Genomic DNA, 26,825 nt, shown 5'->3' with positions numbered 1-26,825 from the left:
ATCTACATCTATTATCTTGAAACTGGTGACAAGTTGGGGTACTTTCAATTCGAATTGATGACCAGTAATGGAGGTATTGTATGTGAAACAATTGTTTGCTTAGGATGCAGAAGAAAATTGTCAACATCAATGTCACTGCAAGAGATGGTTGTCCCAGTGGATGGTATATAGAGCTACTCACTTAGCTTCAGTTATCAAGGCAATGATTTAAGTATTAGTGTTTGTTCCTCTACCTTAAGCTTCTTCTCCTTAATGTAACTATATAGTGTGTGGGATATTAGCTAGCTCAGGCATTTCAAAAATTTTATGCTAATTCATACATGTTTACTACTAACAGGTATAGCTACAACATTACTCAGTAAAATAATCAAGTCAATTTGTAGGTAACTTATTGCACACATTTGAGTGCAGGGAATAATTCTACTCATTACGTACCAGCATTTTGTACTCCAATTAGCAATTGCCTACTAATCACATATAGAGACCACCTTGTAGTGCACATCTATCCAACTGTGTCTGACCATAATAATTGACCACTCTAGTTGATGTACTTAAAAGGCTTCATGTCAACAATTTTGATTAGCTACTCCCAAAATAAACACTTGTTAGTAACACTTAGAGGTTTCTATTGTCAGTTTATTTGATTAGCTATTTATTATTTCATTTAACTATATCATGAAATTTTATGAACACACATACACACACACACATTACAAATTATAGCTACAGTATTGAGCAGCTCAATAATATGTTTGACCACTTTAGTCACAAAGCCAGTCATTGAAATACTCTTGCTGTAGCCAGTGCTGGTTTATGTACTGCAGCAAATTTTTTATCAGCTTCTGATACATCCTTACAATCATTATCATCAGGTGATGCTGCAGAAGAGCCATCTGTTACTTCCAGTGTATTGGTGGAATTCTTATTCTCAACAGATGAATTAGCTGCAGTGGAAAATTTAGCTGTTGTTTCATAACAATCATTTTCCAGTTCAGTAGCATCTTCTAGTAGGGGTTTAGTGTTCATTAATGCGCAACTAGCACAAGTTTTTAGTGCACTTTTCTTTGTGCTTGAAGAATCCTTTGACTTTGATGACAAAGTATAATCTGACTGTTACATTGGAAATTCACTGTGATATGGGCTTTTGCTCATCCTGCTCATTCTTTGACCAATTGTATGGATACTGATGGGCTGTATTTCTGAATAACTACTACTTAATGAAGTTTCTGATGAATTTTTCATTACTTTTGTTTTGTTGGCTGATAATAAAACAGCCCTTTGCCACTTTTGTTTTGGACTTAGTGGTTGATCAGAGTTGGCAAGAAGTGATTGTTTTTGGGCTTGCAATACTACATCAGCCATATTTTGAGGTTTCTTACTAATTCGGAAAGAAACATATCTTGAAGCAAGTCGGAGAGCACGTTGCTTGACATTTTGAGAAACTTCTGGCTGTACCAGTTTAATGTTCTGATCTTTAGACACTTCACGAGCTACATTGACACGTTCTAATAATTGTTTTTGTCTAAAGCGCAAATCTGCTGGTGTACTTGGTGTGGATGTAGTGCTAATAGCTGCTGGAGAAACAGTTTCACATTGTTGGCTCCAAGAAGTTGACTTAGGTAAACTAGGATCAATTTTTGGCACTGTAGTAGAAGTACTAAGATTCTTTTGCATTGAATCACTCAGTCTGGCAGTTGTGACATTTGGTGTGTCAGGTTTCCAGATTACATGAAATTCATCATCATTGAAAAACTTACTCTGGAAACGTGATGTACGATGTTGAAGATGCAAATCTTTAGGTTTTCGAGAAAATCGCTGTCTTGTACTTCTTCTTTGTAGTTTATGATGTGTTTTGCTTCCAGCTTCAGTTCTATCTATAGATGGTTTTCTTCTCACAAGTAGTTCAAGATTAGAAGAATTCCCTGTTTCTGGTAAACTGAATGAGCTGGCTTGTTTCTTGAATAACTCATGATTGGTGTCTTGTCTACCTTGGGATCCAATAGAGTAGTCTCGTAACTTCTCAAGTTGCAAGTCTGAGCCATTATTTTATGTAGTGGTAGGATATGGTTCTTCTTCTTCAACAGTAGGCAAAGATAGCTTACTATGTTGTTGTTTGGAGAAAATGATGCTAGTTGAGGTATTTGTCTTATTGCCACCATTAAATTGTTGACCTTGTGCTACAAGAGGAGCTGTGCTTTCTAATTCCATATCATCAAAGTATATTTCATCATCTTCATCAATGTCACTGCAATATTCATCTTGATCGCTATTAGTTGCACTACCAATTTCTGTCATTTGAATGTCAGACCCCATCTGTTCACTCTCATTTTCTGTTTCTGTTGGAGATTCAAATTTCAACCACTGGTCAAAACTAGATATTCTACTGTAAGACCTGGAAAGAGGCAACAGCATCAATGTATTTATCTTTTGTCTTTTTTATTAATGTGCAATTAAAATTGACACAGCATTATTTAACATATTAATTTACACATTACTCAGAAAAGTTTGCTTTGTATTTTCGGGACCTACAAGGAGGTTGAAAACTTGTATAGCAGGGAGTAACTTAGTGGACACCATTTCTATACAAACTCATTATAGTGACCCACTCAAACGTATGTTACTGACATGGCGATATCTTACTTAAAGAATATAGCCTGAAGTCACCGAAGTGTAGGACCAAAGTCGGCATGTCTGATCCACATTGCTATCACTGCTAGTATGAGAGGTAACCAACTGTCATCAACAGCAAAATCTGATGACAAATTATACAACATCTACTACAGTAGTACATTTACAGCTATAAAACATACTTTATCTACTACAAACGCACATTAATTATACAAACTCATGAATTTATAGTACACTTTATAAGATATACATATTACATGTAAACGTGTATACTAGGGACATGTACAAAGGATCAAAGCCTATATAGTCAGAATCTTGGCAACAAAACTGTTAGCAGAAAATTCTACACCAGGACAACTGACATTCTAGGCAAGCACCTAAATGAACCACACAACTTGGGATCTGGAATTGTCTCCGCATTCAACCTAACATGACTTTAATAAAAATAACATTAAACGCAAACAACTACAAAGATGTGATACAATGTGTCAAGGGTGACAAATGTGGGCTGTTCAATTCCTGTGTTATATGGATTCTCATGTGGGCACTTATAAAAATTAGTTCAACATGCAACCACTCTCAATGAATGTATTTCTACACTATTCCAAGTTCACTTGATTTTTTGTACTTCAACTGCAGACAGATACTAAAACTCAGCAGCTAAGTCATCAGGAAATTACTGAAATTTACAGTGACTGCACTAATGCTTGTTGAGGAAGTTGGAGCAAGAGCAATAATCTGCATCTTGACTATTACTGTTATCAGGCATAAGACCGTAAGTGCACAACTACTACAAGCTGCTGTGTTTGTGAGCTTACTATATACTGCACTTTGATCCACTGGCAAAGTTACATAAAAATTTGAACATTGCCTTTTTCATTTTTAAAAATCAATACACCTGATAGTGAGTAGTGCAGCCAAGAAAGCTGGCACACCATACCATGTTGTGCATAGGCTCCATGGTTCCTTCTCAAAATTACACAATTTTGTAATTGCCCTCCACTTTTGGTACCCCACACACCAAATCTAAGCAAAATCATCTTATACACAGATAGGCTTAATTTCTTAATTTTTTACATTTTTTTCAGGGGCTTCAGTAAGTTTTTCTTCATTTTTTGCATACTCTACAAAACCAGTATAAACACAAATTTGTACCTCAACTGCTGTAAAATTTGGCATACATTTAGAGGTGAATTCATGGATTGTTTTAATGGTCACAGAGTTGTAGATGATAATTTGCATCAGAAAAGACAGATTTTTTTGTCACGCCTACATGGGAATGATTGATAAACTAGTACATCTACAAAGTTTAACGGCAAAAAATCACACATGCCTACTACACTTCAATTTACAATAGCTTGGACCATCTGCGAAATTCAAAGTGCTGATATGTTAGCTTTTCCTAAACAGTTACAGTACAGACTATATGCAAGTCTTTAGTTTACTGAACACTCACTGTTACATGCAGAGCGGGGTTGGTTTCATTGAAATTGAACTGTGTCAAGGTGTAGTCCCCAGTGGAGATATAACACTCCAGCTCATTTCCAGCACAGTTTGAGTCAAACTCTTTTAACAGTAGATAAGAAGTTGAGGAGAAACCATAGTAGTTAGGATTAACAAAGAACAACCAACGATACCTGTGTACAGATAGGTATGAACAGAACTAAATAAGTTTTCCTTACAAAAAGAATGTATACAAATAGTGCACATATATATGACCCAGTTTCAAGTATTTGGTGTATTGTAGCTTACCAATGGTTGAAGCTACCTGTACCAAATTTTCACACATTTTATGTATACTCAGCAATATTTTGGGCATAGTTACATATGTGTTTGTAAGTTAGATATCAATGTTTTCTTAATATTGTGAAATAATGCACAAGCTGTCATTAATTCTAAAATAATCATGATAACCTTCAGATTGAGCTACCTTAATGAATATACCAGAGAGTGGCACTTCAGTCACCCTACAGGTAATAAGGATCTGATTTATATTATACTGCATGTGATCTGCTGAATAAAAACCCAACTAGTTGGCATTTTTCTTGAATTCATATTATGGTTTCTTAGCTACATGTCTAGAAGGATAAATTGATGATCTGTTAAAGTTTCAGCTTTATTATTGAATGCAATTCTATAGCAACTATATTGAAAATAAACTAAAAGCACATCAGAAGTCATGAGTACAACAATCTATGGAATTTGGATTTGTCTCATCTTCACCATGACTCAACAAATTCATGATGGTATAGTGTTACAAGCAAGCAAGAAGGCTATTAAAGCTTAGAAATGGTGAAGCCACATTTTACTCCAATGTAAACAAGCACATGTAACTAGAGTTTTTGTGTAAACCATACATGTCATTCTAGAGTCTACACTATCAACTCACCAAGGAGGCATGGATTCACGGGGTATAAATAAGCCACTAGTAAATCCAGCTACTGAACTAATCACTGGTGACAGGCGGAATGCTATACTGGGGAATGCACAGAGTACAAATATTAGTAGAGCAATCCATGTCTGGTTGAGAGCCATATTGACAACTAACACTTGTAGATAAACTTCGAAACTGTATGATGACACCATTATTACCTAAAATAGGGAATATCAATTACAATGTTTGTTCATACACGCACGTACACATGTACACACACTCGCACACTCACATGCACACACGTACACACACAAACACATGCACGCACGCACGCTCACGCATGCACACACACACGCACACACCAGGAGGTACAATATTCCACCACAGAGAATTACTGGTATTAATCCTAGGAACACAAATCTAACAAAACCCTGAATGACCAGATCAACAGAGTGTCCTATACCATCACTGTGTTCTAACTGGTACAGCTACATAGAGACAGAGTATATGTATCAATTGAAGTACTATAAATGTCTGGTCATAACTTACAGTGAGAGCCTGTGAGTAGTATTTGTGCATGATGGGGAACATGAAGAGAGCACTGGCCACTGAGTTCACACAAAATCCTGACACTATCAGTAGAGCTGATGTTGTCTGAATATATACTGTACCTGTGAGAGGACAACACATTATATAATCATAAAGCAAAGTAGTGCTGTATATTAGTGATCAAGGACATTAGCACCTTTTCACAAAATCATATTGACCAGAAATCAGCCTCAAAATAGCTTCATTGTGCCTTGGCAGTATTGGTTAGGTAGAATCAAGCCCAAAATTGTCTCCAGAATGGCTAAACATGCCTCAGATATGTAGGTTGCTATGGAATTTTAAAATCTTTTTATTCAGTGGAAATTTCTGCCAACAGACCGACTAACTACGGCCTTCAGATAAGTGTAACTTGATAACGGCTATGGCTGCAAGCTTGATTTTTTTTCACTATTCAACGTCACCTCAGCCCAACAGGCGCCTTTCAGCATACCGCAGTACATACAGCTTTGTCCTTTTTGAGTCCCATTTCTTTTTGCTGACAGCCCAAAGGGTCAATTCGTGGTAGCATGATGGCTTCCCTACTTTGTAAACAGGAATTGTCCATAGTTTCCATGGTGACTGGATTGATTGCAGAGGCACTTCTCCTACTGTTCTTCATTTGTAGTACTGTGTAATGGGCTGAACATAGTTGAAAGCAAAGTATAATGGCCACTAAATCAGCAATTGATAGTTGGGATGCATGTTTAGACAAAATATTAACTCTGGCACCATTCTTTCTTCTGATGTGGTTTATGAGTCATAATGATAGTCAAAATAAGTACACAAACAAGTATAAAGAAAAATTAGGAACTTAAGTTCAATTGGGGATCACAGAAAAAGTATAAGGGAACAAGGGAGGTTGTCTATACACCTGCAGATATACTAGTGAACATTTAGTCCCTAATTCAGTCATGGGTATAGGGATTAAATGTCCACTACCAGAGTTGGGGCAATTACTTTTTAAAAGTAACTCTTTACTACTTTAACTTGCAGCTAAAACTAATCAGTTACAGTTACATATTACCCATAAAACAAAGTAACTATAATAATATTACATATTACATTACTTTTGTGTTCACAGTCTTAAGCTGTCACATGTGCAACTACCACCATATCACATGATATGATTGTGTCGTTGGAATCTTGGCTATAATTGTATTTGAGAGAAAGAAATTGGTCAATAAGCTTCATTCATTACTTCAAGGTGGGCTTTGTTACTTATGGTGGCTATCCATTGTGGCTAGATGTTACTCAATGGATTCATAACGAGATTAGTGAGTTTGTTACTTGCTTAACATTAGACTCATTACAGTAACTTCATTACTTAGGTAATGCATCACATTTGTAAGTAAAGTATTACTAGCATAATTTGTTATATTACTTAGTTACCAGAAGAAGTAATAATATTACGTAACGACACTGCACCCTAGTATATCTGCAGGTGTAAGCAACCTCCCCTGTTTCCCTACTTTTTTCTCTATGATCCTTAAAATTTCTTATACTTGTGTAATTTATGTAAAGTGACAATTTCACACATGATGTCATGGCTTGTGAAATTAATGCTGGTTATCCTGAAATTTAAAAAAAAATTGTGTGGGATTCTATTATTAATTGTGGGCAAAATCATTCCTGTTTACATTCTATCTATTGTGCACATGTAGAAGCTGGTTCAATTCTAGATGTATAAAGAAATGAATATGTGCAGATAACAACTATTATAGGCTCCTCCCCATCTACTATTCATGGTTAATGGATGTAAGTTTCTTCATCCCTCAATCCATAGCTTGAAAGTTTGTATTTCTGTATGAACAAATCTCACCAAAAATAAAAAAATAAATTACTGTCATGTAAATATGAGCTTTTTCTAAGGCAAAACATCTAGTAATCATGAACAGGCACAGCATTTAAATGATAATAATATGTAGCCAGATCAGGGCCGCCCAGAGAAATTAAGGGGCCCAGGGCAAAGAGCTAAAGTGGGGCCCCAAGAGCAAGGAGGTTTCCATTCTCACCCAAGCAGTAAGTTAAAGACCAAGAAAAAAAAAAAAAAAACCAGGGCAACTGTGGGTGGCCCTGAGCCAGATTTTACAAAGCCAATCCAAATTACATCAGGCAAAATCACATTAACACCACCAGTGGGTAGCTACGCTACGATACTATGGTTTTAATTTTCAACATCATTTGAGGCTGGTTCATTAAGAGCCATCCTTTCTGCATGGTGTGGTAAGCTTGAATGACAATTTCTAGTCTTGATAAGGACTTGACTTGACGAGAATCAGTGGTGCACTGGTGGATGGTTTCTGGTCAAATGTTTCTATATTAATTCTGCTTTATATTAGCTACTGAGGAGCCAGCACAGTCTTGTGACCTCATGTCAGGACTTCATTTGTGGCCTACCTCCATGTCTATCTGTTGCCCATGCCACCATCCCTCCACCCTTTTGTGAGCACTAATGATTTCAGATTTTCTTATATGTTGGGAAACCCTACAAGCAGCTATGAGTACTGGGAATGCTCAGAAAGGTTATGTCTCTGTTCTCAAAACTTCTAATGTGCAATTTGGTTTTCCAAAATACGGTACATAATTATCTGCTCAACATATCATATTCATGCATTAGAAAACACCACTAACCTAGTAGGAATCCATATGATAAGAAGATCACAGGAAGGTAGGCTAGTTGTGGAATAGTAGTCCTCAGTGATGCCCTAGCCTCCAGTGTTGCCATACGAGTAAAGGTGGTACCTTGATTTTGAAATACTCTGTAATGACATAATGAAATAAAGGATCATTACAGGTAGAAAACTACATTATAGAAATAAATGTCAAATTTCAGTTTTGCTTACACGTATATGATTAAAGTGCATTGCATTTTGCATACGCATCAAGATGCCACCTATAGCTTCCTAAGTTTGTTCTTACATTTTTGCAAACACACACAAACATAACTATAATGATGCATGCATTTTGAACCCTATATAGCTGGTATTCCCCCTTCATGTTACACCTATGTGAGCACCTGTGGTATAGCAACTTTGGTTTAAAGAATATCAAGATATTTTTAGGCTGTTTCTTGTATTCCAGATGCTAAAAAAGAATATATAATCTTAAGTTATAGTTTTACTAGCATATCTACTAACGTTTATTGAGTTATTACCTGTAAAGTGCATTGTGCCAAAAAGACAGTTTAACCACACTTGAAGAAATGTCATATGACGTACTCTATACAATAATATACACTGTACCATATCAAATCTAATACCTCCACTTCCCAAACATGGTGTATAAGAAGCCATCATCACTATCAGTGGTCTCTTCTTCCTCTCGTGACTGCTTAATAGCTTTAAATACTGCTTGTGGATCACCAGATTCTTCATAGTATTGTAATATAGCCTCCCTCATTGTACTGTTGCTCAACATGTCCATTATGACATCTGTAACAACAAAATGTGGATAATCATCCTGTGAATGCTATCCCACTAGGGACCTGTGAGAAGGCTTAAAGCCTGTGAATACAGGGAGTCTGAAACATGTAGCTGAAACATGAAGCTGAAACATGAAGAATGCAGAAAAAAATTCCAGACCCAGTGGTGATTTGATGGGGATCAAGTCTGGGATTTTTTTCTGCATTCTTTATGAGTACACAACTGCATGTGCTAGGGAAGATTAGGTGCTTTAAATTTCAGTAGGGATCATAGAAATTAAAAAGGGATGATACAAGGGTACTTCACTTATCATAGTTTGTCAATAGCCACAACAGAAACACAGATTAAATGTCCACTAGTATAGCTGCACATGTAGGTGATGTCCCTTGTTTCATCACTTTTTATTTCTATGAATTTAAAACTCCTTGTATATTTTACTTTATTTGAATAATATATGATTGGTGAATCTGTATGTACTGTATCAAACAGACAAATGGCACCAGACATGGCACAAAATCATTTTTTCAACTGGATACATGACCTGGATGCATGACCTGGTTATTGTTTATGGAATAGTAGCCATGTTGCTTTGTTTTCAGCCATGTTACAAATAAAGAACAGCACAAGAAGTGCCTCTGCAATCAATCCAGTCACTAAGGAAAGTTCCTGTTTTAAATATAGTGTATTTGAGCTATAGAAACCATAAAGGTGCTATCATAAATCAATATCTATGTATGCAATGCAGCAAATTGATCATTCTTTCATTTAACAAATAGACCACGCATATAGTCTATTCTATGGTGACTTGTCAGTTGCATGTAGTATCATTCTGAAGGCATATTTGAGCTTAATTATGCCTACACAGTACTGCCAAGCTGTTGTGAAAGAAAGTGAGGCTGGTTTTTGTGTTGGCAGAAAAGTGCAAACTTTCACGGCTGTTACACAGTGTTACCATACTGTATTATAATATGTATCTGTAAATACAGCAAGGAGGTTGCGATAAGATTTAAGACCGTAAATAAGTAGCTTCTTATGTAGCAATAAAACAAAAGGGTGACTCAATGCTATGGTATGTAGCAGTCATTGTCTACCCAGTAGCATGATTGTCCAATCAAGTGAAACCCAGGGCTGCAAAGTACAAGTCTAAAACACTTTTTGCCAAAATTTAGAAAACAACTGCCCTTTTAATTCAAGACCACACAGCTTGTTTGTACATTTTTTTTCTGATATATACAGTTGAAGAATAAAGACAAGCCAACATCATGATGGAATACCCATCCAGCTTCCATGCACACAAATTCCAGGTTTTTACCTCACCAGGATTGAGGAAATAATAGACTAGTAAAACCAACCTTCAAAACTGGCAAGTCTGGTTTCCGCAGCAGGTTCTCTTGTGAACATTCAATGGCCATGGCTTTGTAAGAATGGTATTCAGTGAACTTGTAAAGCCATGGAGAGCCAGCTAGTCTTATTCTTCAAGCAATTTGAGTGCAAAGAAGGGAACATATAGACTCCAAATCTGACCTTGGCCTTCATGCTCCACCCACTCCCCTTATGTCTACCAAAAGTAACATTACTACCGCTTCCCACAACAAGGCATATTCTGGGCATTGGAAACTCATAGTGATAGCTAATAAACGGAGTGGAGTAAATTTTCTTTACAAATACATAGCTTACATTTAGACACTAAGAAGTTAAATGACTGCAATAGCCATATCTATAAACAATGTTTTGCACAGATTTTGTCACAGAACCATTGTCTCAAATTAATAACTAAACTTAGGCCAAATTAAATCACTCCAGCACTGTGCATTACACATATACAGGTACTGTACCTGCAGGATTTTGATCCTCTAGTAGTGGTAGTACAAGTCCCTTCTCTAAGTACTGAGCCTTCAATGCTGTGATGAATACTTCATAAGCCTTGAAAGGACTACCATGATAAGCCACCTATATGGTATAAAATTCTAAAACAAATACACATAGACAAAGTCTCATATGCATGCACCTATAAGCCACTTTATGCATGCTCAATCTTTATGTACAGTTATATGAATACACATCAACTGACCAGATCTGAAGTGGGGCTGAAAGCTAAGAAAAAAGTTATAGACTACAATAGAATGTTTGAATACTCTAATAGAGCAGTCAAAATGTGTTCTAACTATTGTCACCCAGACTGACAATGAACCTATTAATTCTCAGTTTATAGCTTACCACAGTACTAGCACTTCACACACTGTCTATGTGCTGTTTGCACTGTTTATAAATGCTATATACGTAGTCCGGTACAGAGATGCAGTACTGTAGACACCAGTTGTTACTTGTACATGGTTAATAAATGCGTTTTTAGCGGCACGCACAGTATACGTACATTATAGACCTATTTATTGAGCACAAATAGTTAAGTCACTACTACAACCTCACGCTATGTAGAAAGGATGCAGAAGATCATCAGAACAAACCTGATTATATACACTACAATCAAAATTTCTTTGTTTCACTGATTGTTGGTGTCCAAATCACATGATAACACTCTCCTAGCTAGTAGTCATTTATGCGTGCACATGTTTAAACAGTGTTGCAAAATTGGTAAATAATTTCTCCAAAAATGACAAGCCTAATAACCAGTGATACACATAGTAACACTACTGAAATAGCCTTTGGAGATGGTATATGGCTACATAAGTTGAGCAGATATTCTTTAGTTGATTGTTTCTTACAGGTCAACTTTCAGATATATCATAAAAGATAAAACTACAGCTGCATCTCACAAGTTCCTGCATCAGACAAATTCTATACCTACCCCTTCAGTTTGTTCTAATACTATGCACACATATACACACATAATAATTATATATTGTAACACACACCTTTCCTTCACATAGCATTATTAATCTAGTGAACATGTGAAAGATCTCCATACGAGGTTGATGGATGGTCATGATAACTGTTCGTTGTGAATCAGCTAATCTGTTCAAGTAGGTCAGTAGCTCATATGAAGAGGCTGAGTCCAGACCTACAATACACACAATGATTAATGGTACTAATAGAGCATATACACCTGAGGTAGGCTCATCGAGGAAGATGACACTTGGTAGTCTTAACAATTGCAGAGCTATAGTCAACCTCTTCTTCTGTCCACCACTCAGTCCTGGACCAACTGTACCACCAACTACAGTATCAGTTAGTTCTTGCAGACCAGTCTGGAATTAAAGGGTATCAACGACAGTTTTAAAAAGAGGAATACTGAATATATAAATTTAAATGGCAAGCAGTTATTGTTTGTGACAATCTGATCTAGTCATATTTGTGGGAAAAACCACTACTCAGTACAAAGAGCTCCCAAAGAGAGTAACTATCTTGGGTGTTGAACTATGTAGGCACTACATATCTAACTGCATTTTGGAATTTCCTCACTTTACTAGTTTTGAGAAAAGGTGTCTGGTTTTCTCAGACCTGTTCATATAATGTTATTAAGTGCTAAGATACACAATCACAAAATGTATATAGTTGTATGTGTTTATTGAGAAAAAACAGATATCCTAACAGGCATACCTACCTCATTCATGACTTGTTCAATTCGTTCAAACTTCTCCCTCATAGAAAACGACAATCTCATCTGGGAAACTAGTGTCAGGTTCTCCCTCACAGTTAGTTCCTCATAATAAGGCATTGCCAGTTGTAGTACATAACCAGTATTGGCTATATACCAGTCCCTAATATTATCCAGCCCATGTCCATTAATAAATATGTTGCCCTATGGAGCAGAGAAGATGTATATGAACATGTATGCAAAACATTGTACATTTAATTATGTATCATAACCTTCTGCATAGTAACCACATCTTGTGCTGTTAGCTTTCTTACAAAACAATTTTCAGTTATAGAAAACCTTAGGCCAACGTATTTAAGTTTCATAGTTTTCTTTCTTTTTCCTTTTTAGCTTATCACAATTTAAATACTGTTTTTCAAATATTTATATTAAAAACTCATGAGTTGATGAATGGGCATTGCATACTTAGTGTAAGGGACCATGAGTCACACACCACAGTACGTCGTACAGTTCCCACTTCTATATGTTAAGTGCCATCAAAATATGTAAATTTATAGATGCTGGTTACTGTCTTCTGACCCTGTTTGATGGGCCATAAGTTGTGCGAAACATGCAATCGCATAATGACAAATGGCACAGTATGTATAGAGCTTTAACTAGGCCAGGATAACTATGTGATTATTAAGATGTTCTACCATGGCAACATTATCAGCAGTGGCAAAGCAAAAGTGTGTGATTTACAGTCCCGTATACTATAGTACATACAATGGTTGAACCAAATTACAGTAATTGCTTATATAAATAAATATTATATGTGTATATAGCTATATATAATTTGGATGCCATACTATTTTTCTTTTACCTTTGTGTTGCCATATTTCCTGTGACCCGTGAGTAGGTCCAGAAAAGTTGTCTTACCTGAACCTGTAGCAAATAAGTGTGCACATGCAAGCACATCATGTAGACAGCACAATTGTGGGCATATAGATTATGTATAATGTAATAGTTATACTATAGGCAAGACTGCTTTGTTTGATATATACACATGAGCTTGAGTTCAGGGTTCAACGTTCGCATTACATTTACAAAACTAAATACGTACCATAATTGATTTCATGAAGCATGGCTATTATATAGAGATTACAAAGTAGCATTCGGTACTAGATTTTTTGAAATGGAGTCAAAATCCAATTGCTTTTTGACCACCAAAAGGCTTTTCTATTACAATTAATCCACTGCATACAGTAACGTGTAGATCAAGATACTCTAATAGTACAGTCAACCTAATAAAGCAGTCAGTTTATACTATCTGTATCTGTCTGTATGGTTTCCAATAATTCTACAACTGTGATTGCAAAATTCTGACTTCCTCGGCTTTAGTCTTCTGATAGGTCCCTAATAAAAAAGCAGTTATGGTGGCAGCTAAAAACAATGGGATTAATTGTTAAGACAGCATTATTGAATGTGTCACTGTTAATGACTAATGTGTTTTCTTCTACCTGCAGATAATTTACTCAAAAGGTTTGGTCCAAAATAAGCTGTGTGCATATACGTACATGTAGGTACCATTCTCTCCTACACAAACACACAATAAACTTATATATACACTCACCAGATGGACCCATAATAGCAACAAGATGTCCAGGATTAAAATATAGTGAAATTCCTTTCAGTATCACTTTCACTTTCTCCTTGGATTTGGAAGTCATATTTCTATTTCCGCTGCAGTGTTCTCCAATAAGTTTTTGCACAACATCACCGACTGCAGGTACAGTCATTGATTCTTCATCAAACAACACAGAGGACACTCTACTACTGCTGCCAGTCTCTGACTCTATGTCCTTGTGGTAATCACTGTAGGCTGGAGGGGAGGTACATAACAGTGACACAAATGTAAAGCATTTTCTTTACTACTTATGTAAATCCTACACAGTGTTATAATGTGTTACTGCATACTGACACCTTGGCAAAATGAAATGGGACACAAAGGAGGACAAGGCAAGTCCAAGATTCATACATTGTATGTACTGCGGTATGCTAAAAGGCACCTGTTGGTCTAAAGCACTGTAGAACTGTGAAAAAATCAAGCCAGTAGCCTTAGCCATTATTGAGTTATTGTATACTTGTCCTTAGACATTAGATAGTTAGTTGGTTACCGCAGTCTGTAGAAAATTCCATGAATAAAGAAATTTTTAAAAATATTTATAGCTATCTATTGGAAGCATTTTGGGTCACAATCAAGGCACTTTTGAGCTTGACTATACCTAACCAATACTGCCAAGGTATCATGAAGGTGTAGTAATGGGTGTAACGCTGGTTTCTGGTCAAATTTATTTTTGAAAGTGCAAACCTTCATGATCCCTAATATGTAGTACTACTGTACTGCATGATATGGTTCCCAATTAAATGTATGTGGAATTTTAATGATGTAAATCTCTAAGTAAGTACACTATACCTATGTTTCATTTCGCTTGTATTTAACTAAATAGCTAGTGCACTAAATCAGGAGTGCATATGTGCCAAAGGGAATTCTATTCATAAATATCAAAATATAACAGTAATTAAACAAAAGTGAATAGACTAATCTGGTGCCCTACAAAACTGTTTTGGCTATGTAGATACATCACTGAATGAATCAAGATACTATCATCCTTCTGCTAGGTAACCATGTTACACTATGGTGGGTACAGTGCAGTATGTATGTATAGTTCTCAGGATAATGAAGACAAAAACCGTCATAACAATTGTATTATAGGCTAGTAGTGTCTTAACTACTACGAAATATATTTTATGTAATGATTCAGTTACTTCCTATCTACAGTACATACATTACAATTTTCTTGATATAAGCCAGTTGTATAATATAAGCAACACGTACTTGTTATAAATCACTTACTTGCAACTCCATTAGTAACTTTAGGACCAATCGTTTCTTCTTCATTAGCAACATCACCTACCACCTTTCTTTCATCACCGCAATCATCACTATCACCATCAAAATTATTATTTTCGCTGTCAGTGCTGATAGATGGCAATACCATAGGCATGACATCATAATCTGATTTGTGTTTCTTGTGGTTGAAGGGTACAGAATAATGAAGGTCCAAACAGGCAATAGAAATCTTGTCTACACATTCTGGAAACTGTAAGTAACAAATTTACATATAAAACGACAAAGTAAGTGATTAGAGTATCATAATTGTCATAATTCAGCAACAATATTTGTGATCAAGTCTACAAAAATAAGGCATGTGGGTACAAACCACACATCTCGTCACATAACAGATCATAGTAGCTACTAACTGGATAGAATAACTGCTTTATGTAATATTTATTATAAAGTCATTTAATTAATGTTATCGATTATTTGAAAAAGTAGTAAAAATTTAGCTATGTGTCCACATGCCCTATCTTCTCACGGTTGCATATTTTACCTGTGTCATTGAATAGCTATACAACATCTTTACCATCTCTACACTTTTTACTATAATCTTTTTTGTGACTGCCGAACTAGCAAGCTGGTGCTAAAAACTACTAGGCTCCGAATTTAATTAATTCTTCTATTCTAAAATATTGTTTTAAGCTAACCCCTTTTGCTAAAATATTGTTTTAAGCTAACCCCTTTTGGTAAATGCCATTGGCTAAACCTTTTAAAATATGATGAACTACTAAAGATAGATATTTTCATACAATCTTTAGCAGATCCTCCCTTTGTCACAAAATTATCCAAATTTGTTTCTCCAGTGCCTTCAAGCATGTTAATTAACTATTGCTTTAGTGATGCCAACTTCTCTAACTTCCATAGACCCCATTGCGCACTAAGGCATGACATTTTATTACATTATCGAAATGGTGCATCCGCCATTTTTCGAGGGACAATGTATTCGTTCCATGTTAGAAATTTTTAAAAACGTAATGCAAAGTAATTGTACTGAAAAACAGAGGAGTGCTAGTTATTAGGTAAAAGTACATACCATACTTGTTGCATGGCAAGTTATCTCACCTAGGGAAGGTTTTTGCAATAGAATGCTCGATACTTTTGCCCTCAATTCCTTCCAAAATCCCCTGTATATCATCATGAATCTGAAGCCATAGTAACTTTTCGCTTGACCACGCTTTAGTGCACATGGAGTCTATAAATTCCTTGTTAAGGTCTAAGATGGTATGGTACACCTGTGAAACTGTAAAATAATACTGTGAGGTGATTCTTGATCTCACATACCATCAGACACTCTCACATAATTTTATGGTTATATTTTCATCATACCATATACATAAAATTTTTTGAGGGACGTAATTTTCACAGATTTCGTGATTGTTTAATTGGCTTTCCGTGAAATTGTCATCCTTGAAAATTAACAATTATCAAGGTTAGCTCTATGCTTTTCAATAGATAACCTCAGTGAAAAATGACTGATCCTCAAAAATAAAACCGTGAAAATCCTGAAAATCAAAAATTACATACCTCGAAAATTTGTACATACATGGTACATGTTACTTTCCATTGAGAAGGATCTCACTCATAAAGAAATTTCACTATATCTTCAACTGCACTTTACAGGTTGAGGTCTTTGTTTACTGTAACTACAATAGCTACATAGACTATAGGCTGTAATTATCAGGCCTCAGAGTAAAGCCCAGCTGTCTTTCAATGCCAACCCATAGCATGCATAGTTAACATAGTGTACTCACCTGATGAATGGCATTACTTGTTTCAGCATCTTCAACCTTTTGTAAGAACTGACTCTGTTTATGCAACAACATCCAGTGCCATAACCAGAATACTCCTTTAATTATGAAACATATCAGTGTTACCATGCCAACAAACCAATAAACAAACACTGTAACTCCATCTTCCCAGAGAAATGACTCATCTTGCTCAAATCTAAGTTCTTCAGGACACATCTCGTTACAATGAGTGAGGTAGCATGCCTCTCGGAATTGAACTGGATTTGTTGAATCAGCAGTATGTAACCAAATACCAATAGCATCACGTAGGGATACATTATACTCAATATCATCAGATGTGGCAGACAATCGTGTTAGTTTAAAATTGATCCAACGATCTTGTTCAATAGTGTGCCTGCATAATTCATTATATTTAATAGTACATCTTACGCTAGGATATACTTTGGGTGATCAAATTGTACACTTGTGTGTATTAAGGACACAGAATTACTTATCTTAATGTCTGTCTTAACATCATGCAGTGTTAGCATTAGCATTTGGCTATAGGTTACTTGCCAACCAATTTCATCATTTGGCTGACAAAAATCCATTTGGTAAGGCAAATTTTTGAACTGCAGCTAACGTACAACAAAATAATCACTATTTTGCAAACATGCTTAACCAAATTCTGAATCTTATACTCTTGCAGAAACTCCTTAATTTGCTTCACACATTATAATTGGAATACTACAACCCAGATTACTAACACATTATAATTATAAGTTGAACAGAAAATTTTTTGAGGTATATGAGTCCTTAAAAGGGAGTACATTGTTTGTTATTGTTTTGCTCAAAATGAAAATTTTCAATGATTGTCTTTATAAATAATATGTAAAAGCATTCATCCTGTTGTTTTCATCCACCACAATAAACAAAAGCCATCTCCTATTCAATTAATAATGTATGAATAATAGCAGCTCACCTTATCAAAGACACATCATTACCGAACTCTAAAGAGTTAGTACCAAATAATCCATCATCACCCCAGAGTGTTGACGTAGCCAGGTAGACATGTTGTAGACAACTAGTAACATAATAACTGAGGTGTGGTGATTGGTGTGATGTGATATCTAATGTACTGTTCATAACTCCGCCATATTCTCCAATTATCCGTAGGAAATTAAAGTTCAGCCCAACTGGTTCTGTTTCACCATTGTTTTCAAAATTAACTTCAAATGATGTCTCCTGAGCATTGAATGCTACAACACCATTAAGAGATTTTGACAGTATAAATGCATCGTATATACTAATTGCTACAAACGTGAGTACATTGTTTGGGTAATAATTGGAATTTGCAATTAGACAGTGTGCTGAAAGACAACAGGGAGTTCCTAATTCAATTGAATTACAAGGAGGGTGATGAAGTAACAGAGAATACAAGGATGAAACATTGTCACCATTTGCTCTCTCTTGTTCCATAACATATTCTGTGATGTTGAAGTTTGCATCTCGAGACTTTGGATACGTTAGTGTAGTCTGTGAACATGCTATAAATGTTATCGTGAAAATTTATGAACCAGGAAGAGTCAGATAAGACTTTAATGTTGGCATTTGGTAAGTATTCCTTTACCCATTTAGCATGATTCAGTACTCCAATACCACCAGCACTGGATCCTGCTAATAGTACAGTACCGGTTACATTGGTAGGAATCGTTTCACAGATAACACTCTGAAATATCATGAACCCTTTGAATATGAATTGAATGCTATCTGTGGCATTAGGAGCAAACTCAAAATTAGTGATGTCACCAAATCTTGTTACATCATCATCTCCTAACCACAGGTCACTACTACAATATGGTACAAGGATGTGATTATAGTGGTGGAAGTCTGGATTAGTGTCTTCATTGGTGGACAAGATGTCAGTTCCTTCAATATAATGGTATTCATCATCAGTTAAGTCTTTGATTGAGGTCATTAATGGTGAAACTGTGTTCCTTCGGTTGTTGTCTTTGTTCTCATTCCAAGCTCTTGTCAGATCAAAATCTTGTGTGATCACACCACCCCCATATCTAGCACGTGTCTCACGAGTGAAGTACCTATTGTATAATCAACATTTTTCATTTAAATAAAAGTGATTGTTTATAATATGTGGTAATGTAAAATGTGATTCTTGTTAAACACACAAAACAGGTTCAACATAAAGGTGGATAGGCAATGACAACACACTTTGTTAGCTAAACATGGTAGATAAGCAGATAGCTAACATGTCGTCATTGTTAATAACATCACCACCTGTGGTTTAAAATGTGTAGTAATAGCAGGTGGATCCACAGATGACATGCAGTCATGTAGGAGACCTACACAGTTAGTTTGTTGTTGACTAAGTACAGGCTATACCACCCACTGTATGCACATTAAGGAAGTGGGCATTGAGATAGCGGATCAAAATCATATTACATTGAGCTTACGTTCAAGCTCTAGTGATCATTTCAGTTCAGTTTCAACTAAATTTGTCTGTTACATACAGAGTATAGTACACAGAATGTGTCTACTTATAGCATGTATAGTAGAAAAATTGTAGAATGTGTCAGTTTTTAAAGCATGGTTACTAGTAACTATGTAACTATGTAACTATTGTGACTAGTTGCTATCGTAACTTATAATTAGTTACTTTTGGATAAGAGATGTAACTAATTATATTACTTAGTTACTTTAATAGTTATATAACTTAGTTACTGGCTACCTCCAACTCTGCGTGGATTCATGCCTACAGGCAATATCACATATTTTCAATAAGTGGGCATGGCTCACAAGGAAGATGACTTGCTGCAAGACTAGACTATGACTCACACAATAACTGTGCATGTATATAATCATGTGATTTATGCACCAAATAATACTAATTACATGACTCCATGTAAGTATGCAGACAACAACAAACATGGATTTGTGCAAACCTACAGATTGCAATATGCCTAATGATAAGAGAATGTGGTCACGAAAGAAGCTGGGATTAGACTATGATGTATTAATATGCCTCCCATATCCATCAAACTAATTGAATTCATTTCACGCATGATCCAATCTGGGTCAGACCCAGATGTTCTATAAGACAGGAATGACCTGGACAAAACGTGACTCAGTTGATCCAACCAAGTCTCAACACTGCTCTAGGCATATGCCAAAGAAGCGACATACACTGCTAGTGACGTTTTAAATGGAAAATTACTTTAGTTTAGTTTTGATTAAGTGATTTTAGTTTTAGTTTACATTTACTATGTAATTAAGTAACTGCAGTTTTCCCATTAGCTAACATTTATTACCTCCTATTACAAGTCTCAGCAGAGTAGCAAGCACCTCCACCTTCAAGAAACACGAGCCAATCTGATGAAGAATCATTCCTGCGAATATAATACCCAGCTTGAGTAAAATCGTTGCACACTTGAACGCATCTGGGTTTTTGACATCATTCCACGTTAGTGCTTGCACATGAGACGGTGACATGCCAATGCAGATTAGTATCAGTAGATGAACGACCCCTACCAGCAGAGACATCTTCAAATGATTTGATCACTAGCTGTCGAGTAACTCAGTATGAAACCATCCAACACTGCATGACTCACTGTGGCAAAATAACTCTTAACCGACCCTGCTCTTTAACTGAAATATTACAAGTCTCGCAACAAGTCTTGTCTCGCAATCGAAGCGTCTACCTTTGTCTTTCCATCCCAAATCATATGATACTCAGTATGAATATAGTTAGAGAGGATACACTCACTTATGCACACGACCTTATATGGAACAATCCCAGCCGCCCACTCCAATACGTGGGCGACTGGGAACAAATGTTTTAAAAAGATCGAGATACTCTAATAGAGCATTCAATACAATAATTCTTTTAGAGCATGCAGTCAGTTACGGGTTTCAGCCATATATGCCAGATCTAACCATCTTACAACTACTTGCATTGGTACAGTAGCTAATTTCAGTCAGAATTGCTTCCCGTTGCTTCCTCGATCAATTTCAAATTTCTTAGAGAGCTAAGGGATATATGCAACCAAAATTCAGGTCCTAGTTTGGCATCACTAATTGCTTATGAACTTTGTACATGTATATAATATATCTAATCAAAAACAGCCAAGCTGTAAAAAAAGGTGCGGCCCCCATAAAGGCCATGGTGAAAAAAGATGTGAAATCCAAGGTGGCGGCCAAGAAATGGCTGTGATGGTAGGTTAATGGTTACATTTTAATAACAACAATTCAGGTGAATTTGGTGCCAAGACCAAGCGGCACAAAATTCACCTGAATTGCCGTTATTAAAATGTAACCATTAACCTACCATCACAGCCATTTCTTGGCCGCCACCTTGCATTTCACATCTTTTTTCACCATGGCCTTTATGGGGGCCGCACCTTTTTTTACAGCTTGGCTGTTTTTGATTAGATATCACTTCTTTTTGTATTTGTATACTGCAAAGCCGGCCTATGGCTGGCTTTGGGGCTTTTTTAACCCATGTGTTTTTTTCTTTACCACAGGAAGAAGAAAAGAACTTAAAGAAGAATTTTAGTACTTCAATTATTTTTGATTTTATTAGTAATTATACAAATTATATACATATATTTATTACATGCTCATTATTCCCCACAGGATTTTTTTTGCAGCTGATCTCTCTACTGGATGACTTGAAATGTAGCTGAACTATATACAGGATGGTTTCTTTGTAGCTGAACTCTCTACAGGTGATTTGTTTGCAGCTGAACTCTCTACATGGTGGTGTCTTTATAGCCGAACTCTCTACATGATGGTTTCTTTGTAGCTGAACTCTCTATAAGGTGACTTCGTCTAGCTGAACTCTCTGCAGGGTGATTTTTTTGTAGCTGAACTCTCTGCAGGGTGACTTGTTTGCAGCTGAACTCTCTACATGATGGTTTCTTTGTAGCTGAACTCTCTACAAGGTGACTTCGTCCAGCTGATCTCTCTACGGGGTGATTTGTTTCTAGCTGAACTCTCTACAGGTGAATTGTTTGCAGCTAAACTCTCTACATGGTGGTTTCTTTGTAGCTGAACTCTCTACAAGGTAACTTCTTCTCTAAAGGGTGATTTGTTGTAGTTGAATTCTCTACAAGGTGGTTTGTATGAGGCTGAACTCTCTACATGGCGGTTTCTTTGTAGCTGAACTCTCTACAGAGTGATTTGTTTGCAGCTGAACTCTCTACATGATGGTTTCTTTGTAACTGAACACTCTACAAGGTGACTTCTTCTAGCTGATCTTTCTACAGGGTGAATTGTTGTAGCTGAACTATCTACAAGGTAACTTCTTCTAGCTGATCTCTATACAGGGTGATTTGTTTGTAGTTGAATTCTGTACAGGTGGTTTCTTTGTAGCTGAACTCTGTACATGATGGTTTCTTTGTAGCTAAACTCTTTACAAGGTGACTTCTTCTAGCTGAACTCTCTACGGGGTAATTTCTTTGTAGCTGAACTCTCTATATGATGGTTTCTTTGTAAATGAACTCTCTACAAAGTAACTTCTTCTAGCTGATCTTTCTACTGGGTGATTTGTTTGCAGCTGAACTCTCTACGTGGTGGTTTCTTTGTTGCTGAACTCTCTACAAGGTGAATTCTTCTACCTGATCTCTCTACAGGGTGATTTGTTTGTAACTGAACTCTGTACAAGTGCGTTTTTGTGGGTGATCTCACTGCAGGTTGATTTGTTTGTAGCTGAACTCACTAAAGGGTGATTTTGCTTGTAGCTGAACTCCTTGCATTGTATCTAGTTTCTAGCTGATCTCTCTACAGGGTGATTTGTTTGTAGCTGATCTCTCTACAAGTTGATTTGTGTGTAGCTGATCTCTCTGCAGGTTGATTTGTTTTAGCTGAACTCTCTACAGGGTGATTTACTTGTAGCTGAACTCCTTACATTGTGACTAGTTTCTAGCTGATCTCTCTACAGGGTGATTTGTTTGTAGCTGATCTCTCTACAAGTTGATATGTGTGTAGCTGATCTTTCTACTGGTTGATTTGTTTGTAGCCGATCTCTCTACAGGGTAATTTGTTTGTAGCTGAACTCTGTACAAGGTGCTTTTTTGTAGGTGATCTCACTGCAGGTTGATTTGTTTGTAGCTGAACTCACTAAAGGGTGATTTGCTTGTAGCTGAACTCCTTACATTGTGTCCAGTTTCTAGCTGATCTCTCTACAGAGTCATTTGTTTGTAGCTGAACTGTCTATAAGGTGATTTATTTGTAGCTGAACTCCTTACATTGTGTGTAGTTTCTAGCTGATCTCTCTACAGGGTGATTTGTTTGTAATTGATCTCTCTACAAGTTGATTTGTGTGTAGCTGATCTCTCTGCAGGTTGATTTGTTTGTAGCCGATCTCTCTATAGGGTAATTTGTTTGTAGCTGAACTCTCTATAAGGTGATTTGTTTGTAGTTGATCTCTCTGCAGGTTGATTTGTTTTAGCTGAACTCTCTACAGGCTGATTTGTTTGTAGCCGATCTCTCTACAGGGTAATTTGTTTGTAGCTGAACTCTCTACAAGTTGATTTGTGTGTAGCTGATCTCTCTGCAGGTTGATTTGTTTGTAGCCGATCTCTCTACAGGGCAATTTGTTTGTAGCTGATCTCTCTACAGGGTGATTTTTTTGTAGCTGACCTCTCTTCAGGGTGATTTGTTTCTAGCTGATCTCTCTACAGGGTGATTTTTTGTAGCTGACCTCTCTTCAGGGTGATTTGTTTCTAGCTGATTGCTCTACAGGTTGATTTGTTTGTAGATGAACTCTCTACAGGGTAATTTGCTTGTAGCTGAACTCCTTACTTTGTGTCTAGTTTGTAGCTGATCTCTCTACAGGGTGATTTGTTTGTAGCTGAACTCCTTACATTGTGTGTAGTTTCTAGCTGATCTCTCTACAGGGTGATTTGTTTGTAGCTGATCTCTCTACAAGTTGATTTGTGTGTATATAGCTGATCTCTCTGCAGGTTGATTTGTTTGTAGCCGATCTCTCTACAGGTAATCTGTTTGTAGCTGAACTCTCTATAAGGTGATTTGTTTGTAGCTGATCTCTCTGCAGGTTGATTTGTTTTAGCTGAACTCTCTACAGGGTGATTGCTTGTAGCTGAACTCCTTACATTGTGTCTAGTTTCTAGCTGATGTCTCTACAGGGTGATTTTTTGTAGCTGAACTCTCTTCAGGGTGATTTGTTTCTAGCTGATCTCTCTACAGGTAGATTTGTGTTGATTTGTTCATTGCTGATCGCTCTAAAGGTAATTGATTTGTTGCAGTTGAACACCTTGCAAAGTGTTTTGTTTGTAGCTGATCACTCTAAAGGGTAATTTGTTTGTAGCAGAACTCTCTCCACAGTGACTTATGTGTAGCTGAATTCTGTGTAACTGAATTCTCTAGAGAGTGACTTAATTGTAGCTGAATTCTCTACACAGTGCATGACTTGTTTATAGCTGAACTTTCTTCAGTGTGACTTGTAATGTTCTGAATCTCTATAGTGGTATATTTGCTTAACTCTCCACATGGTGACTGTCTTCTTGCTGAACTGTCTATAAGATTAACCGTTTGCAGCTGAACTCCCTACAGAATAACTTGTGATGTAATAAAATTCTATAATGGAGTAAATAAATTAGCCGAATGCTCTATTAGGGTGACTGTTCTATTAGAGTATCTCGATCTCGCATTTGCTACACGGAGTTGGCTTTCGAATCATAACTCAGTGGTTTGTAATCCGATTCTTCTGTACTACTGCAAGAACTTTCTATGAAGATTATTCCAGCTATACACCGATTTTCAGCTCATTGCTCTAAGCGGTTTGCCTAGTAGGCGTGAAAACTAATACTTTTTTATTCATAAAAATCGATCGCGTAATTGTGACACAGGTTGGGTTTTGTGTCATATCTCCGTGGTCTTTATCTCGATTCCTTTCAAACCACCAAAAGGCACTCCTACGATGGTTACTCCATCTACATAGCAATTTTCATCTCATTCCATGAAGCGGTTTACCCTGTAGGCGTGACAACAAATCGATCTTGTTTTACGCGAATAATCGGTCATAACTCCTGAACCATTCATCGGATTTGTACCAAATTTGATGCTAGGATTCGCCTTTGGACTCCCTTTCTGTGTGCCAAATTTCAAGGCGATCGGAGTACGCGTTTGCTTGTTATAGCAATTTTTGCAAGTGTGCGAAAAGACGAAGAAGAAGAAGAAGAAAAAAAAAAAACGAAGAAAAAAAAACGAAACTTTGGCAGCTCGTATCTCGGAAATGGCTGGAGCGATTTCCTTCAAATTTGGAATATAGACTCCCTTGGCTGGCGGGCAACTGTGTAGTAAATTTGGTTCCAATCAGATAAGTGATCACCGAGATACAAAGGTGTGAAAATGACGTTTTCGTTCTTCCTGTCAATATACTCACGGTGTGGCGCGCCGGCTTCTTGGGCCGCACGACACACTACCGTGTGTCTTGATCCACTGCCTCTTCATCCATAACATAATAATGGCCTGACCAGCTTTGTGTTTCACCACATTTAGCACCAATTTTTTTCTGCATTCTTCAACGTTTCAGCATAGATAATATATCAGTAAGGTATACATTATCTATGGTTTCAGCTACATGTTTCTGATTCCCTGTATTCACAGGCTTTAGCCTTCTCACAGGTCCCTAGTGGGATAGCATTTAATAATAAATTAATGTCTCTAACTCCACATACTGAGTTACTTTAGTATAACATTAAATTGGCACACTTGAAACAGCATGTATATATGCTATTATATTATTGTTTCAATGTGCCAATTTAACACATGCTGTGCTACACATGTGAAACATTGGTACTAAATGTGCTGAAATACAGAACTGGTATATTTTGTGGTCCTGTGCATGAATAGGTGGGTGTATCCATTCACTGGACTGGACTACTGGACTGGATTACTGGACTCACATACAATTTGCTCAAACGCACTTTTTTGACCACAAACATCTCTTTCAACTACTAAAAGTGATTACATAGGGTAGTATAACATCTCATCTTGAGTATTAGAGGCACATACGTACAGCTAACCATACATAGTCTTTTATTTTGAATTTATTTAAGCACAAGTGCTGAAGGTCTGTAGGACACCTGGTCCTACAGCCTGTTTAAAGATGTGCATGTGTTTGAAAAAGTTAGGTGCTAGTTTTTTTAATGGTATAACTTTGGTTTGAACTCTTGTCACAGTTACCGTATTTTTTTCAAATATGTGTAACCTTACTTTCTGTTTGAAAGTGTGCACAATGAGAAGCAATTCTTTGTAACACTACCCACTTGTTGCTATTTACAAAGAATATAAACCAAAGAACTGGCAAAGCTAGAGTGAACATGCAGACCGCTGAAAGGCTATAGGTGATTTCTATGTTACATAACATAATTGCATGGTAAAATTATTGTGTGCTATTTTACAAGAAGGCTATAGAGAAGGCAGACGGGTGTATTAGTAATGTTAACAGTGCACAGTACTAGTGCTTGAAACATTACTAGCAGTAAGCAAATTATTTTCAATAACGAACTGTACTTAGGTTTTAGTGCAGTTTTTGTGATCAAAGTAC

At 36.6% G+C, this 26,825-nt stretch overlaps 2 protein-coding genes across 2 annotated transcripts; both read right to left on the bottom strand.

Annotated features, from left to right (window-relative positions):
- Positions 1-672: 672 nt before the first annotated feature.
- On the bottom strand, positions 673-18,699 carry LOC136255926 (ABC transporter G family member 22-like). Its single transcript, XM_066048840.1, has 17 exons — positions 18,219-18,699; positions 17,261-17,651; positions 15,465-15,711; positions 14,181-14,429; positions 13,431-13,492; positions 12,575-12,772; positions 12,077-12,218; positions 11,886-12,031; positions 10,848-10,962; positions 8,850-9,021; positions 8,222-8,349; positions 5,552-5,673; positions 5,365-5,490; positions 5,018-5,220; positions 4,085-4,265; positions 2,641-2,752; positions 673-2,392 (listed from the first exon to the last, which is right to left on the bottom strand). Exons 1-16 carry the CDS (start codon positions 18,380-18,382, stop codon positions 2,714-2,716), a joined length of 2,685 nt encoding a protein of 894 aa, XP_065904912.1. The 5' UTR covers positions 18,383-18,699; the 3' UTR covers positions 673-2,392; positions 2,641-2,713.
- LOC136255128 (palmitoleoyl-protein carboxylesterase NOTUM-like) lies at positions 18,690-20,696 on the bottom strand. Its single transcript, XM_066047848.1, has 2 exons — positions 20,563-20,696; positions 18,690-19,335 (listed from the first exon to the last, which is right to left on the bottom strand). The coding sequence occupies exon 2, from the start codon at positions 19,212-19,214 to the stop codon at positions 18,690-18,692; it is 525 nt and encodes a 174-aa protein (XP_065903920.1). The 5' UTR covers positions 19,215-19,335; positions 20,563-20,696.
- Positions 20,697-26,825: the final 6,129 nt, after the last annotated feature.

This window comes from Dysidea avara, chromosome 5 (assembly GCF_963678975.1).
Source record: "Dysidea avara chromosome 5, odDysAvar1.4, whole genome shotgun sequence".
In the NCBI taxonomy this organism is placed as follows: domain Eukaryota; kingdom Metazoa; phylum Porifera; class Demospongiae; order Dictyoceratida; family Dysideidae; genus Dysidea; species Dysidea avara.
Note: the sequence above shows the minus strand (reverse complement) of the source record. Positions and strands in the feature narration are given on the sequence as shown.